This window comes from Camelus ferus, chromosome 12, assembly GCF_009834535.1.
Source record: "Camelus ferus isolate YT-003-E chromosome 12, BCGSAC_Cfer_1.0, whole genome shotgun sequence".
Lineage (NCBI taxonomy): Eukaryota > Metazoa > Chordata > Mammalia > Artiodactyla > Camelidae > Camelus > Camelus ferus.
In genome coordinates, this window is record NC_045707.1 from 7,204,472 (window position 1) to 7,221,359 (window position 16,888).

At 41.0% G+C, this 16,888-nt stretch overlaps 1 protein-coding gene across 1 annotated transcript in view; it reads right to left on the reverse strand.

Annotated features, from left to right (window-relative positions):
- Positions 1 to 16,888, reverse strand: part of ARFGAP3 (ADP ribosylation factor GTPase activating protein 3) — a 46,246-nt gene that overhangs the window by 18,778 nt on the left and 10,580 nt on the right. The window contains 9 exon segments of the mRNA XM_032492371.1: positions 1,189 to 1,311; positions 2,068 to 2,196; positions 5,336 to 5,478; positions 6,065 to 6,111; positions 7,730 to 7,789; positions 11,480 to 11,516; positions 11,518 to 11,565; positions 14,742 to 14,825; positions 15,775 to 15,906. Of these exon segments, the coding sequence (XP_032348262.1) occupies positions 1,189 to 1,311; positions 2,068 to 2,196; positions 5,336 to 5,478; positions 6,065 to 6,111; positions 7,730 to 7,789; positions 11,480 to 11,516; positions 11,518 to 11,565; positions 14,742 to 14,825; positions 15,775 to 15,906 (803 nt within the window).

Consider the following 16,888-nt stretch of genomic DNA (forward strand, 5'->3'; position numbering starts at 1 on the left):
ATTTGTATCTGCTTTGTATATGAAAATGTTTCAAGCCTGTATAATTATCAGGTAACAGTGAGGCCCTTTGGGATGTGAGTGATGGTGTCTCTTGTAAGGACCGCCCGTTTACTGACAGGCACACATTCAATTTTCTTAAACTGCAAATTTGCAGGTGGCCTTCAATGTGGTTAACTTAAGTATCTAACAATAGTAATGAAACATTTAGACTGAGTCACATGTCTCTTGAACTGAGTTTCGATATAATAACAGCTGAACATGACGTGAATCATACATAGTCAAGCACTATTCCGAAAGCTCTGTATGGTTTAACTCACTTAACCCGCACACAGCCCTGTGAGGTTGATACTGCTGGTGTCCCTGACTTACAGAGGAGGAAGCTGCCGCACAGAGAGGCTGAACAGCTGGGCCAAGGTCACACAGTCACTAAGTGGCACAGCCAGGCTTCAAATCCAGGCCACTCTCACGTGCCCTCCTCAGCTGGTGCCCACCCCTGAGATCCCAGGCTTACTGGGAGCCCGTTTAGCAGGCCTCTCCCTGTGCTGGTCAGGTTCTTGGAGGAACCGCATGGACTGAGTCGATTCAAGTTTAAACTTGTTCTCCAGCCCCTGCTGGCAGCTTGAACCTGAACCACGGCCCCTCCATGGTCAGCTTCACACTGGGGTTAGACAACTTGTCCCTGCTGGACAGTGAGCGCTGAGGGACAGGGACTTGGCTTATCCTGGACCCCCTCCCTCAGAGAGCAACAACGTTTTCCATTCATAAATTCGCACACACAAACAGCATTTATTTAATATTCTATTCAGCCAGTTGGAGACTCCAGAAGCTGGTATTCTGAAACAAAAGAATATGCTGAAGGTGGAGTCGTGAAATATTCTAACTAAACAGCGTATGCCTTTGGGATTTTGTGTATTTCTTCCACTTCACATTTTAGATAAACACAACTTCTCCGCCTCTAATTTTAACTCTTGGTTGCTGATTTTATTACCATTTTACTATCAGCAAACATCATTCACCGAAGAATGCTTCCCCAATTTTTTTCCAAAGGGCATACTTGACTCCAGCCAAAGCTTTAAAAACAATGAAGTAAACTGATTTGTATTCGTTCCTAACGTAAATAAACTAGTAAGTCCATACCCATCACTGCTTTCAAAACAACACTTCAAGGATGTTTTTTTAACAGATTACCTTGAGCTGGAAGTAAAATAGGAGTCATCACTGTCATCACTATACTTTTTTCTCGGTTTTGCTGTGATTGGCGTCTCCTGTTCAATGGTCTGCATGTCGGAAGTCACTGAATGTGAAATACCACTTGAGAAAGTCGAGAATAAAATGGAACAAAATACGTTAGTTCACGGAGACACTTGTGTTCACCAAAGAATGAATGTTTTAATCTATACTCTCCATAAAAATATACTTATTAGTGTGGTTGAAAACATGAGCAATAAGAAAAAAATTTTTTTCTGGTATAATCATTGAAGAATACTGGACCTTGGTGAGGACTGTAACTGATTATACAAAATACAGTCATATATATCAGTTATGTTTGTGGCATCCACTTAATGATAAGTCAGAATTATTTCCTTTTATCTAAGAATCAGATCTGGAATTTTTCATGTTATAGTGAACACAGTCATCCCTCAGTATCCAAGGGGGGTTGGTTCCAGGACCCCAGCAGACACAAAAATCCGCTGCACTACTTTGCACTTTAAGTCATCTCTAGATTACCAATAATACCTAATACAATGTAAATGCTACGGACATAATTGTAAACACGATGAAAATACTAATGTAAACAGTCGCCCTTAGTGCTGTATGCGCAGCAAATTCAAGTTTTGCTTTTTGGAACCTTCTGGAATCCCCCCCCCCACCCAATAGTTTTGATCCACAGTTGGTTGAATCAGCAAATGCAGAACCCATGGATTCAGAGGGTGGAGAGCAGAGAACAACTGAAGAAACGGAATAATGAGAAAATACTTCTGAACTTGGAATTAACAAGGAAAAATTCGTTCATGATTAGCAAACTGGTTTAAATTCTTAAGTCCAAGAAAGCAGAGTCTTACATACCTTCTGCAGTTTCCAAATCCCATGCCAAGTCTCTCTGATTCTACCTTTTTTTTGCCACTCATGTTCATCTTTTCATCTTTCTTCATCTGAATTTCAAGATCCTTATAAGCTAATCGTAACGATGAAACACTGCCAGAAAAACCAAATGTTCCTTAATTTAGCTTTAATTCTGTGTTCTTAAGTTAAAATACTAAGAATATTACACATGTCACTCATACTTCTGGCTTTCTGCTTCCTTCCATGATGAACAATTATGAAGGCAAGTTGGCATTTTTTCCCTAAAGTTCTTTTATGAGTAGATGCTCAGGAGAATTTGAATGAGTTTACAGCCACTTTTTGGATGCAACTGAACCTACGTTACTGTTTTGGTTTATATTGCCTATAATCAGATAATAATAATTCATGCTACCTATTATAGAGTACACAGAAGTTATTTCTATACAGGATAGTAAGGAGCAGAATTTCTTACTTGGCCTAGTATTTTATCCCTTCCATGTCACATATCAAAAGTATTAGGTTAGTCTCACTGGTTTGCTTTGGTTAAAGATAAAATATACATAAATCTGACTTTAGAAATAGATAGATAAAGAAGATTACTTCATTGCAAAACGATTCTTCAGTTTACAAGAAAGTCTCCCTGAGGGTCTCCTTATGGACTCAGCCTCTGAGAGCATTTAAAATGGACTGGTCACTCCTCAGCTCCACCAGGCAGAGACACGTCCTCTATCTATCAAATATCTGTGACAAGTAATGCACCCGGGGGAGAGATGTGGCAAACACTGTCCTTTACCCTCAGATTTCTAAAAATGCTATAAGAACTTTATTTTTCTAAAGAAAAGCAGGCCTATATTAGCAATAAGAAGAGTATTTTATCATGTTAGCAAGATAGCAACAAAACTTCAGGACCTCGAAAAATGATACACCCACCTTATCAGGATTTCTAAGCCATCATCCATTTTGTAAAATTGTGTAAAATATCATGAACTCCTCATAGGACAGGCACTATATGAATCCCATTATAATATAAATACATTTCTCTATAGTAAGAGGGGATGACAACAGAATTTCTTACTAGGAAAAAATAATCTTGTTTTTGCTGTTTTGTTCCTTCGTGAGTCAAGCAGGATTTCTATTTTGTTTTAATCTAGCAGTTTGTTTTCTTTCCTATTATTCCTACAGATCAGGTAATGCAATATACCCACATTATTGCTTGGAAAATAAATGATACTCCTTCAAAGTATAATTTTTGGAGTAAAACAACAGATCTGTTTAAAATCATGAACAGATATACCTGTGGTAACAGAGTATCCCGAAAACGAATGAACAGGAATGAAAAAGTTCTACTGGAAACACATGAGATGGGGAAACCTTCCCTCTTGGGGTACCTGGCATGGGATTGGGTCTATCCCTTATTAAAAGGGTGTACTTTTATTTAATGATTTTATTTTGGGGGGAGGTAATTTAAGTTTTTGTATTTTGAGAGGACATGCTGGGGATTGAACCCAGGACCTTCCTGCATGCTAAGCATGTGCTCTACCACTTAAGCTATACCCTCCCCCTAAAAGTGTGCACTTTAACACCCAGGCCCTGGAAGCACTAATGGAATGAAGAAGTCCGGACTCCGTGCAGGGAGCCCTCCCAGCCCCGGCTCACAGGAGGGCTTGCAGACACTCAGGTCAAGTGCAGGGAGCAGCTCTGCCTCCTCTGACCAGCTGTGCACACAGACACCTCGGAGGATGGGCTGAGAAACCGCCACACGGGGAGGGTCAAGCTACTGCACTGAGAGCTGAGTTTCAGTCTGAGTAGACGAGAAACTGCTCCTGACAGCTAAGTGAATGCAAATAACTTTATTTACAGCCATTAGGAAACTGAACTTGCAGGAGACTAACAGAAAACACGGGCACCTTCTCTGAGCTGGCATGGCACCGGTTCGGGGAAACTGAGCTGTGGTGGGTCAGAGTGGGAGGGTGGCAGGGCGCGGAGGTGAAGCTGTTCTGAAGTTCCTAAATCAACTTCATATATACCCCCAGGATCTGCATCTTCGCTTTTGTGCTGTGTTAAACAGTCCTGATGGAAGATGCAAGTTAAGGGTGGTGGTGTTTCTACCATTAATACTCTAACTTCCATCCACCTGATGTGCAGGGAGGGAGCTGCTGCTTTCTGGATTCTATGTCTTTTGTTCGGATCAGGCAGGGATTTTAAACGTTCTCTGGGAAAATCTTATACATGAGCGACCTGGACAGAGTCCCCTTCCAAACACACTCAGATTTAACCTTCCCCCTTTTCCAGTGTCAAAAAACCCAGCTAATTTCAAAATGTAGACTAGATAAACAAGATTATACTGTATAGCACAGCGAAATATATACAAGATCTTGTGGTAGCTCACAGTGAAAAGAATGTGACAATGAATATACATATGTTCATGTATAACTGAAAAATTGTGCTCTACACTGTAATTTGACACAATATTGTAAAATGACTATAACTCAAAAAAAAATGTAAAAAAAACTCATCAGCAAAAAAAAAACAAAAAAAAAAAAACCCAGCTAAGTCAAAGAAATTAGCGAAGAACTAGAAAAAAGTGAAGTCTGTGACAATTCAGTAAATTTTACAGAGCATTTCAAATCATACTTAACCTAAATACAGTTTAGTGCTGCCCCCTATGTTCTGTGAGTTAAATGATGATGAGAAATCAGCAACAATTTCATACAATATGTGGTTTTTGTGACCAGTTTCTTTGTTAGAATAAACTTTTCAGGATTCATCCATGCTATAGCATGCATCAGTACTTTATTCCTTTTTATGGCCAAATAATACTCCACTCTTTGTTTATCCATTCACTAGCTGATGGACACTGGGATTGTTTCTGCTTTCTGGCTATAGGGATTAATGTTCCTGTGAACACATGTACAAGTTTTTGTGCAGATGTGTGGGTGTATCTTTTAATTTCTCTGGGTATGTACTTAAGAGTGGAGTTGTTGAGTCACGTGGTAACTCTGTGTTTACAATCCCACCAGCAAAGCATGAGGACTCCAGTTTCTCTACCTGCCACACAACTTCAGCAGGAACTGATGGCTGCCCTCCCTCACCTAGTCTCTCCTGCCAATCCACACATCCCTGAGGTATCAGTTTTCATAGAACTAAATTCTGCAGTATCCTCCTCACACACATATGTAAAAATAAACAGCGTTTGGAAAGCAGATCTCGGAGTTCTTTAATTGACAGTTTTAGTCACTGGAAACGTATTACTCTGCTCAATCAAACTTACATTGATTCTTCCTTAGGTGCCGCCCTGGCCGGAAGGTCTTCCTGTTCCTTCATTTTATCTACAGCTTGGGCTTGTTTTTCAATTTCATTAAAGCACGTATTCGCCAGTTTCTGGGCTCCCAAACTTCCTTTTTTGGCCCCAAGCTAGAAGATATAGTATAAGATTACATTCTACCCCAACTGTTTGGAAACATTTCCAACAACAGCTAATGTGCACTGAGGGGTATTACTTCGTCCTCGAGACTCTATGAGATTGGCATTATCATCATCCCCAGGTGACAGATGAGGACCTGATGCTCTTGCCATTAAGTGACTCAGCCAAGATCACACGGCCAGCAAGTGACAGGGTCAGGATTCAAACCCCGAGCCAGCCTCCAGAGCAGGGGCTCTGAAAGGAACCACGGCATCTGAGCTCTAAACCGATGACAACCCCCCAAGTTGACCAGATGGCATCACTTTTAGAAACGTAAACATGACAGAAACTCCCAGGGAGCCTCTGCTGGCTTTTTCCAGATTTTTGTCATTGACAGAGAAATGTTAAACACTCATTCTAGAAAATCTTCACTAAGTATAACATTCACCACATTGAACAAAAAACCACTTTTCAGTGCAGAGCGACACATTATAATATGGCTCACAATAAATAAAAGTAACGTGACAAAGGTGGCTTTCTTGAGTGCATAAGCCAAGCTAGAGCTTGACTACCAGATATTTTATACATAATACTCACTCCTCGTTTAGCTTGATTTGGTTTCTTTTTTATGATAGAGGAAACTTCTGTGAAAAAATAAAAAGTAGAAAGTCAGACCAATGGAAATATATAATTTTTCTTTTAGTATATCTTTTAAAAAAATTCTAAGGTACTGTGTATTATTATTTAAGAGACTATAACGTTTTCCACATTAGTTTGTCATCCAAAAGACTCACATATACGGGTGTATTTTAGGTTAACAGAGCTTCACCAAAATGGAGTCCTCAGGATTTCCATGTAGCATCCAAACTCAGAGAGCAGAGAAGTAAAGAGCTTGAGCTCACCTCATTCATCATTTCCTCAGGAGCACTTCTTATGCATATTAGAATAAACTAGGGGAAGGATATAGCTCAGTGGTAGAGCATGTGCTTAGCATACACAGCATACACGAGGTCCTGGGTTCAATTCCCAGTACCTCCATTTAAATAAGTAAATAAATAAATAAATACCCTAATCCCCTCCTCCCATTAAAATAAAATAAATTGGAGGGAGAGTATAACTCAAGTGGTAGAGAGTATGCTTAGTATGCATGAGATCCTGGGTTCAATACCCAGTATCTCCTCTAAAAATAAATAAATGAATAAACCTAATTACCTACCCCCAAAGAAAAATAAAGAAAATTTAAAAATAGAACAAACTCTCCTATTAATCTCTACTCCTCAAAAACTTTCAAAATTATTTTAAAATACAAAGTTAGCCAGGCATTATGTACACAACTAAAGGTCAATGAAGGGCTTTCCTACCCAGACCTACATACGGACTTTATCTTATCATATTAACCAATGAGAAATATAAGACATTCCATTTTTTGGTAGCATTACTTTCTAAATTGCACAAAAATACGTGATGCTTTTAGGTAAGTTTTCTTAAAAATAGACTTCTGGGTAAATTTTAATCATAGATTATAGATCCTCTGTTTTTAGAATTATACTTAAGAGACCTAGTAAGAATAAAATCTTATTTTTTTCTTACAAAGATGAGAATATGCTTTAATAGGAAAAGATAGCATAAAACCACAAACAACCAGATTAAAATGTATAGTCCTAGTGAGAGAATAACATCATTACATTTCAAGTGTAAAAAAGACATCCATGGAAATTTTCCTTTTCATCACTTTCTTTTAGATTTGTAGTATAAAGTCACGTAATCTGCTCCCAACCTCCTGCAAGTCTATTATTACATGATGAAAACACCTGGAACATTTCTAATACTTTAGTTATTTTTCACCAAAGCAACTGCTTTCCAATTAATGTAGTGTAATATACACTAACTTCAGGTTATAATTCCCTGATGATGAGAAATTAGAGATTAAGTTCACCTACGATAAAATCAGAAAGAGAAGGAAACGCTAAGATTTCTTGAGTGACTAGGAACAGTGTGGCTGCTCTGACTTCTGCTTGTGCTGGAAAGTAAACCAGCAAATCAAAAGCATCCACAGCAACTTCACTGGGTACACAGGTGGCTGCATTTCACAATCATCAACCTGGCTGAAGCAGAACAGCATTTTTCGCTTAAATAAATCTCATTAACAGATTACATGATGCCATATTATTCTGTAAGTTCTAGGCAGAAGGTAAAGACAGGATTAATTTTCCTTGATTAAATATCACTCTCTAAATCAGAATATAGGGTAATGCATATCACCTAAAGCAGCCTTTGCTGGTACATTAAGACCTTCCACGCTTGGTCCTTGTTCTGGTCCACCTGAAAGTTAAAAAATATTGATATTAACGTAGAAAACTGACTCATCAAACGTGCTTTTGAATATGTAATACATTCCATTTGCTCAGGACTGCATACCTTATCCAATTCCATCAATGGTTGCCTTTTTTCAAGCTCCATATTCTATCATTTTAAGAGTTTTGAATTAAAAGCCCATTAAAATAAAAGTGTATTTGGTATCCAGTTGCTTTGTAGAATAAAAATGTTACTGGTCTCCTTCACCAATATCATTTGGAATTCTACCTTATGATCTAGTGCTTTAAAGTAAGCTGTTTTGAGACACCTAGTACATATGTGGACCATACACCCAATATATATTAACATTTGGAAATTCTAATACTAATTATATCAATGATAAGACACCTAAATTTTCAGTTGGAAAGAAATCTGCTCTGTTTTCTAGTTTACCTAAAAAATGATCCTGGTTAGGAATTTCATCAAGCTTTTTTTCTTAATTTTAAATTTTATTCATTACTTTAAAAATGGATAAACAAAATGCAGTATATTTATGCAATAGCATATTATTTGGCCACAAAAAGAAAAGAAATATTGATACATGCTACAACATGGGTGAACCTTGAAAAAATTACACTCAGCACAAGAGGCAGTCACGAAAGATCACGTATTATGATTCCGCATATATGAAGTGTCCAGAAGAGGCAGATCCTTAGAGACAGAAAGCAGACTAGCGGCTGCCAGGGACTGGGGGCAGGGGCAGGGAGAGAGTGGGGAGTGACTGCTAATGGATAGTGGTTCCTTTTGGGGCTGCTGAAAATGCTAGGAAATTAGGTAGCAGTGATGGCAGCACAACCTTCTGAATATACTAAAACCCACAAAATTGTATACTGTAAAAGGGTGGACTTTATGGTGTGCAAATTATATCTCAATAAAGCTGTTATTTTTAAAATGGCAAGCCCAAATGGGGGGAGGGTATAGCTCAAATGGTAGAGCACATGCTTAGCATGCATGAGGTCCTGGGTTCAATCCCCAGTACCTCCTCCAAAAATAAACCTAACTACCTCCCCACCTCCCCAAATAAAATAATTAAATAATAAATGAATAAAAAAATACAAAAATATAAAATGTTTAAAAAAGTATTAAAAAAAAAAAAGGCAAGCCCAAGAGTGGTTTAGAGGAAACTCAAGTATTCTATTTTTATAAATCTGTGAAAAGGTAAACGTCAGTTAAGGCATTTAAATAGGCAAAGCAGGATGAGTGAGAAGATGACACTCTGTAGACAAAGAGCTGACAACACATTTGTTAATGACCTGCTATGGGCCAGGAACTGCTCTGGGCGCTGGAGAGACAGCAGTGAACAAGAACACAGAAGTGGAGTATTTCAGGCCACATATTCTACTTGTTAAAACTCTTTTGTTCTCTCCTTTTCATTGTGTAATCCTGAAACTTACTCAAGACTGTGCCTTGTCACTCGATGCTAACAGATGAAATTCTAGGTTAAGCCTTGAGATAACAAGTCTCCCGAACTCTCCACTGCTTAGGAAAAATTCCAGAGGGAGAAGATAGAGGAAAGTTGTTGCAGGTGCAGAAGGAGATGGAATTCTAAACAACAAAACCTTTCAGGAGAAATTCTTCAGCTAAGAATGCAGATTCTAATAGATTTACAAGAATAAAATCTTGTTCTGTATTTAGTGATCTTAGTTTTCTGTTAGTAAAACAAGCTGAGACATCTGGGCTTCAGAAGTTACTAGGACTTCCTGTGGCAGGTAACCTTCAATCTCAGAAGGCCTTTTATGCTAGTAAGTTGTCATAGTAACAATATTCAAATTATCACCTGTACTTGCAGAGGGTACAAAGCCCACCTTTTCTCTAGTCAGAAGAGTGTCGGAATTGTTTTTTCTCTTCTCTCCTTTGGATAATGAGCAACTGATCAATAGCTCAGGGAGTTTCCTTAAGAAAAGTCTCTCTCTGGGGGAGTGCGCAGCCCAGGAAAGAGACACACGATGAACATGCAAGCTAACGGACATGGTGATTCCCAGAGCTGAGACGTGCTGCACAAGAGGAAGACAATATACATGAACGTGGCTGTGGCGGGACACACCTCTCTGAGGAGAGGACTCGGAGCTGGGACCAAAGAAGAGGCGGCCACGTGACCACCAGAGGCAAGATTTCCATTCCAAGTAAAAAAACAGAAAGCAAACAGAACCAAAGGGCCAGCACAGTGCAAACCTAAGAAATAAAAAAACTGAACTCCACCGAGAAATGTGTAAACGTCTTCTCTGCAGGCATTTAGAGTCACATGCATAAAAAAAGAAATATGAAAGAAAACTCACTGGTTGCAAATCATACAAAAACCAGCCGTGTCGCGGTTGTTTGCAAGGAAAGAAAATTTTGTCCATATATGCATTGTAAATGTTTATCACTGGTCTTTAAAGCCCATCTTTGGAACAGAAATGTTACATTTCTGGTGGCTGGATTTATTAATGAGGCTTGGATATGCAGGAAGGCTTCCCCATCCAGGATGACAAAACAGTGCCGCCCACGTGTCCCCAGGACCTTCATGCTTCCGTGTTTTACACTTAACTCTCCAATCCACCTGAATTTAGCTTGGTGTAAAGAGTAAAGAAGGAATTCTGCCTTGTTTTACTATTTTTTCCAAAATGCTGGACACTCGTCCCAACTCCACTCATTGTTCCCCAGGATGCAAAATGTTCCTATCCTGATTCACTGACGGTCCTACTCCTGGACCAGGAAAATGAAAAACAGGCGTCTGAAAATCTGCTGTTTGATGGCATCTCAGACACTCCCACTCTTACACCCGTAATTCAACAGACGAAATGACTTCGTTTCTCACCACAAGCTCCCCGACTCCACTCTCACGCAGAGCTGAATTTACAAGAATAAAATCTTGTTTTACACTTAGCTACCTCCGTTTTCCTGTTAATAAAACCAACTGAGAGTCTCTTCGTGGACTCTTTACTTGATAAATGCCAATTATTCTCCAACCCTCCAGCAAAGTCCTTGCCAGAAACTGCCTCAGCACTATCACCCAATCTGAAGGTTGGTGACTGTCTAGTCCTTCCTGTTACACTAAGTTCCTCAAAGCGGTTCCAGGTTCAACTCACACGAGCCAGCACTTCCGAGGGTCCCACCCACTAGTTCACTGCTTAGCTGTCAAATGTTAACGTTTTTGTTGTTAATTCACACTAACATTCTGGGTAACAAAGAATGCTCAATTTTAAAACAGAAAGTGTTTTGATCCATGTTATATCACATGAGCAATTTTTTAAATGTAAGCAACTGATGTAAGTATGTTTACAATAAATGTAATCCTATAATAAAGCTGCCAAATGTTAATCGTTAGATATCAACTATTTACAGAATAGTTTAAATTGAGATCTTGTGTCCTGATTTTAAAAGTAACATATACATACTTATTATAAAAGTTCAGTCACTTCAAAACTATATTAAGTTTAAAGTAAAAATCCTCAGTAATTTCATTCTCCAGTGAACAATTTGATGTTAACTGTGTATGATTTTGGTCTCGTTATTTACAAACATGAGATCATATTCCACGTTCAGCAATCTTTCATCCCCACTTTATAATCGATCATGGGCATCTTTCCCTGTTAAATGTGAGGGTCTCATCTTCTAGTAGTTTCATGGCATGCCAGTGACGTGTAGGACAAGTAACAGGCCACTTCTCAGGGCTACCTTCATTGTCTGCTGGAGCAGTGTCCACGTCCCGCTGGTGTCAGGGATGGTTCGGGTTGTGCTGATGCCCACCCTGGGCCACTCACCTGAAGTGAGGGGAGAAAAGTCATTGGCAACAGAGCAAGAAAAGTCATAAGAAACAAATCAGAACAGGGTTGGACAACCTAGTAATTTAGACAGTCACTTTCTGAGTACCTGGATTAGTGGGAAGGAAGGATAATATTAAAAATTATCTATTCTTAAGATACATGCACCACAATGTTCACAGCAGCACTGTATACAGTAGCCAAGACATGGAAACAACCTAAATGGCCATCAAAAGATGATTGGATAAAGAAGTTGTGGTATATTTATACAATGGAATACTACTCTGCCATAAAAAGAATAAAATAATGCCATTTGCAGCAACATGGATGGACCTAGAGATCGTCATTCTAAGTGAAGCCAGACAGAGAAAGAAAAATACCATACGATATCTTAAAAAAAAAAAAAAGGACACTATGAACTCATCTACAAAACAGAAACAGACTCATAGACATAGTAAACAATCTTATGGTTACCAGGGAAGGGGGGTGGGAGGGGATAAATTTGGGAGTTTGAGATTTACAAATGTTAGCCACTATATATAAAAATAGATTTTAAAAAAGTTCCTTTTGTATAGCACAAGGAACTATGTTCAATATCTTGTTATAACCTTTAATAGAAAAAAATATGAAAATGAATATATACATGTATATGCATGACTGGGACACTGTGCTGTACACCAGAGACAGACACATTGTAACTGACTGTACATCAATAAAAAATAAATAAAATTAAAAAAAGAAAAAATTATCTATTCTTAAGTCTCTGTTTCAATGCTCAAATTCCTCAGTTTTCTTTTTTTTTTAATAAAAACTTTATTGCACAATGATTTCAGACTTACACAAACGTGGCAAAGATAATAGTTTCCACATACTCTTCACCCAGCTCCCTCTAATGTTAAAATACCCAGGGTACATTTGTCCAAACTGAGAGTTATCATTGGTACAGTATCAGCTAAACTCCAGACTTTATTCAATTTCATCGATTTTCCCACCAATGTCCCTTTTCTGTTCCAGGACCCACTCAGGAGCCCGCACTGCACCCATCACATCCCCTCAGTCTCCTCTGCTTGGTCACAGTTTCTCAGACTTCCCTTGTTTTGGGGACCTTGAAACTTTTGAAGGGGACTGATCAGGCATTCTGAAGAAAGCCCCTTAGGTGGGTTTGTCTGATGTTTTCTCACAACCAGACTAGGTCTGAGGGAAGAATACCAGAGAGGCAACTCACTGCCTCCCACCTACACGACTGAGCACCGGTGACGCCAGCTCCCATCCTTGGTGAGGGTGCTGCCTGCCCGTCTCTGCCCTGCAAAGCCACCGTTCTCCCCTTTCCATCCTCTAAGTCCTGGGAGGCGAGTCACTGAGTCCAGCGACATACAAGGGGAAGGGGAGGGGTGGAGACATATATGTATGATTTGGAATTTTCTCTATGAGAGACTGTACCCCCTACACACTTATTCAATCATCTATTTATATCAGTATGGGCTCCTGGATATTTATTTATTCTTTGGATTACAGCCAAAAGGTCATTATCTATTTTGTTGTTCAGATTGTTTCCACTTTGACCATTGGGACCTCTTTCAGGCTGGTTCCTGAGTCCTTTAGACATGTGCGCATCCACTCCCCCAGCCCCGGCCTCCTAGCACATCCCGACCTCTCGCTCTATAACGTGCTCCAGGCTCACCCGCCCCAGGAGCCCCAGTCCTAGGATCTGCCATCTCTTCACAGGCAGCCCTGGTTCCTCTTACTGGAGAATGGCATTCAGAAACCAAGATACGGGTGTTGGGTGTGACTGTTGTGCGGGGAATCCTGTCTCTGGGCCTCTGAGTGGACAGAGCTAGGTAATATACTTACGTGTGTACACACACATCTATAATTAGTTCTCCATCGTGTGTGTGTGTGTGTGTGTGTGTGTATATACACCCACATGCATATATATACACACACAGGGACACACTAAAGTGAACTAATGCATATTAACGTCTCCAACTCTAATCCACACCAAACTGTTCATCTCTCTCCTCTTTTTAGCCCATCATTTCTATTCTTAACATTTCTCCGCTACTAATCACAGATATTCTATATCCAGCTCTGTATTAAACACCAGCAGCAGATCACAACAGAGCGCCTTATGTTTTCTTCTTGTTCTGTTCCCATCTTGTTTGATTACTGCTTTGAGTAACTATTGACTCTGTCAATAATAACATGCATGTAATATACAAATTATAAAAGCCAAAAAAAATCGAGGTTTAGCAATTTCTAACAACTTCACGCAATTTTTACTTGAAAATTAGTTAAAGAAGGACTGAACAGCAGTTAAGCAGATATTGCCCCTACCCCAGCGGGACTGGAGGAGGCAGGGCCGCTAACAGAACATCCGAGGCTCTGAGCCTGGGCTCGCACACATTTCCTCACAGGCCCAGTTAGTAAATATTTTAGGCTTTGCAGGTCTTATGTTCCCTGATCTAAGCGGTTTGGGGAAAATCTACAAAAGGACCATGGATTATTGCTACTGGCGCTGTCGGACTACAACGATGAGGCTAAGGAAACAGCACTTGTTGAAGGCTTCCTCTGTGCTAGATGCCAATGCCTTTCCTCTGTATTAACTCATTTCTTTCTCACAGTAACCTTGAGATATGTTCTACAGACACAGCGAGATCGGGGCGATGAGATTCAATCTCCTTTTAGAATCTGTCTTCATTCTTTGTCAATCCCAAAGCTCTGAGCTGCAGGAAGACTGGTAGGAGGGCTTTCTCAGCCTCCCAGGGAGCGAGGAACAGGGCATGGGATACCTTCCAGCCAGCGGTGTGTGGGCAGAAGTGCCATGTGGTGTGCTACCCCTGGACTGTGAAAGATAGGGCACTTGCTTTCCTGATGTCTGCCCTCCTCCCACTGGCTGGGAAAGGTCATAAACTGGAGCAGCCACTCTGGACCCTGAGACGGAGCCACACAAAGAGAACAGCAAAATAAATACCTCGGTCAACCCTGGACAGCTGACCTGTGAACTGCTGGTGGGAAATTAATTTCTACGTGAAGTGACTATATTTCAGGTTGTTTGCTGTAGCCGCTTAGCCTGCAACCTAATGGAAACATTTTAAATATATGCCCTTTATAACTTCATGTTTATAACTTTATATTTGAGAAGCATACTTTAAAATTATGTAGAGTGTAACACATACCTCAGGAGAAGCATGGGAGGCAAAAAAATCTTCCTCCTTCAGTGGCGGCGACAAAGGCGGAACCACACAACTGTCGAGCCACAGCTGGAACAAAATCACACGCACTGCTCAGCACCTCACCTGCTCTAAAGAGTTTTATTTAATACCCTTCACTCCTTTTCTAGAGACAGATTTACTAATGATTCGTACTTTCCATTACTGTAAAGTCAGTAACAGGCCCACACGGGGCCCTGAGCACATCTTAGTAATGTATCAAGCCAGTAACTTCCAGGGCAAACCTTGTGGAAGATAAACACCTAGCTCCCAAGTCATTTCTGAGAAGGAAAGACGAGCTTCACACCTGCTAAGTACAGCCGAGCCTCGTCATCTGGATTCCGTATTTGCAAATTCACCTACTTGCTACAATTTACTTGTAGCCCCCCACCTGCCATCCTGCGGGGACCCCTGCAGAGCAGCAGAGAATCTGTCCCCCGAGGTGCACGTTCCCAGCTGAGGCTGAACAAGGCAACGTCCTGCCTCATGTTCCAGCTCCTGCTGTCCTTTCTGCAGTCTATTTAGTGACACGCTTTCCATGTTTCTGTGCTTTTTGGTGGTGCTCTCATCGTTTAAAATGGGCCCCGAGTGCAGTGAAGCACCCCCTCATGTCCCCAAGCACATGAAGGCTGTGACCGGCCTTACAGAGAAGACACAGCCTTCACTCAGCTTCACTCAGCAGGGGCTGTAGTGCTGTTGGCCATGAGTTCAGTGTTACTGAGTCAACAAGAGATACAAAATGAGGTGTCTTTAAACAGAAACACGTGTGAAAAAGGCTATGGGGTGAGTATTGACTGTACTTCCCCAGGAGTGGGGCCGCAGCACGCACTGCTCCGTGTTCACAGGACCTCGCTGAGAGTGACCGTGAACCCACCATATGTTACTTCCTCATAAGAGAATCAGCTGGAACGTTCTACTGTTTAGGATGAAAGCCCCCTTCTCCACCGCGATGAGGGTCCGTGTGAAGGAGCCCCCACCCCCACGGCCCCGCAGTGCTTACATCAGTGCCGTGCTTCCGGGTTGCCTGGGAGGCCAGCGACTTGATTCTCTCCCTGTAGAGCTGGGCCGCGCGGCTGTTGTACTTGGCATTGGTGTCGTTGGTGGCACACCCGTGTTGATGGAAGAAGGAAGACTGCAGAGGAAAGTACGTGGGGGACAGCAACACCACATTAACGAACACGTGATCAAAAATGTTACTGCATGTTACGAATGATTTTTTGAACAAACTAGTGAAAACCAAAATAATTTAAATCATGAAAAATTTTAAAACACATTTTTCCTTCTAAAAGGGGTGACACCCCCACAGACCTGCGATTGATCATCTGGTGAAAGCGGACGTGAGACCTGCATTAGCAAATGAAATCACTGGCCTGTCTTTTCTCCACTGAACCACCTCCGCCGTCCTGAATGTTATTTAGGGGGATGCTCTCCACTCAGGGCTACTTTTAACTCATGAGGGATTCATTTCAATTTGGATTCCAGTAAACTGGAATTTCTGCCAAGCAGGTCAGGAGCCACGCTCTCATCTTCTTCAGCACTATTTCCTCATTAGGGGAGACCACAGCACAGACATGGTGATAAAAAAGATGTTTAAACAATCAGAGAAAACTGCTTTCAAACGCCTCTCAAAGGTTCCATGTACAGTCATGAATTATAGTGTTCGCATCTTAAATAAAGCAAGTGTTTTAAAAACCTGTGTGAGCAATCCTTTTATTAAACCAACTGGATGAATAATGGTACCAAGCACACACAGGTACCAGATCCTAAGTCCTCTGCGGGCACCACCCCACTAAATCTTCAGAGCAACACTATCAGTCACAGTTTACAGACGGGGAAACTGAGGCAGGGGGTGGACAGCTTGCCCAATGTCACATGGGCAGAGCAAGGGGCAGACCACCCGAGCAGGATGGTCCCCATTCCGCTGCTTGAGCCCAACAACCACTGACGGACCCCTCCCCACCCCAGTCCCCCGACCTCCACTGGCTGAGGTGAGAAAGCTGCTCTCTGGAGATGGGTGGGGGCCTCTGTAACCTTAGGACGGCTTAGAAATGAGGACAGATACAATTAAACCCATGGTTTAGGTTGGAGAACAAGTTTGTGGACATAACGACAAT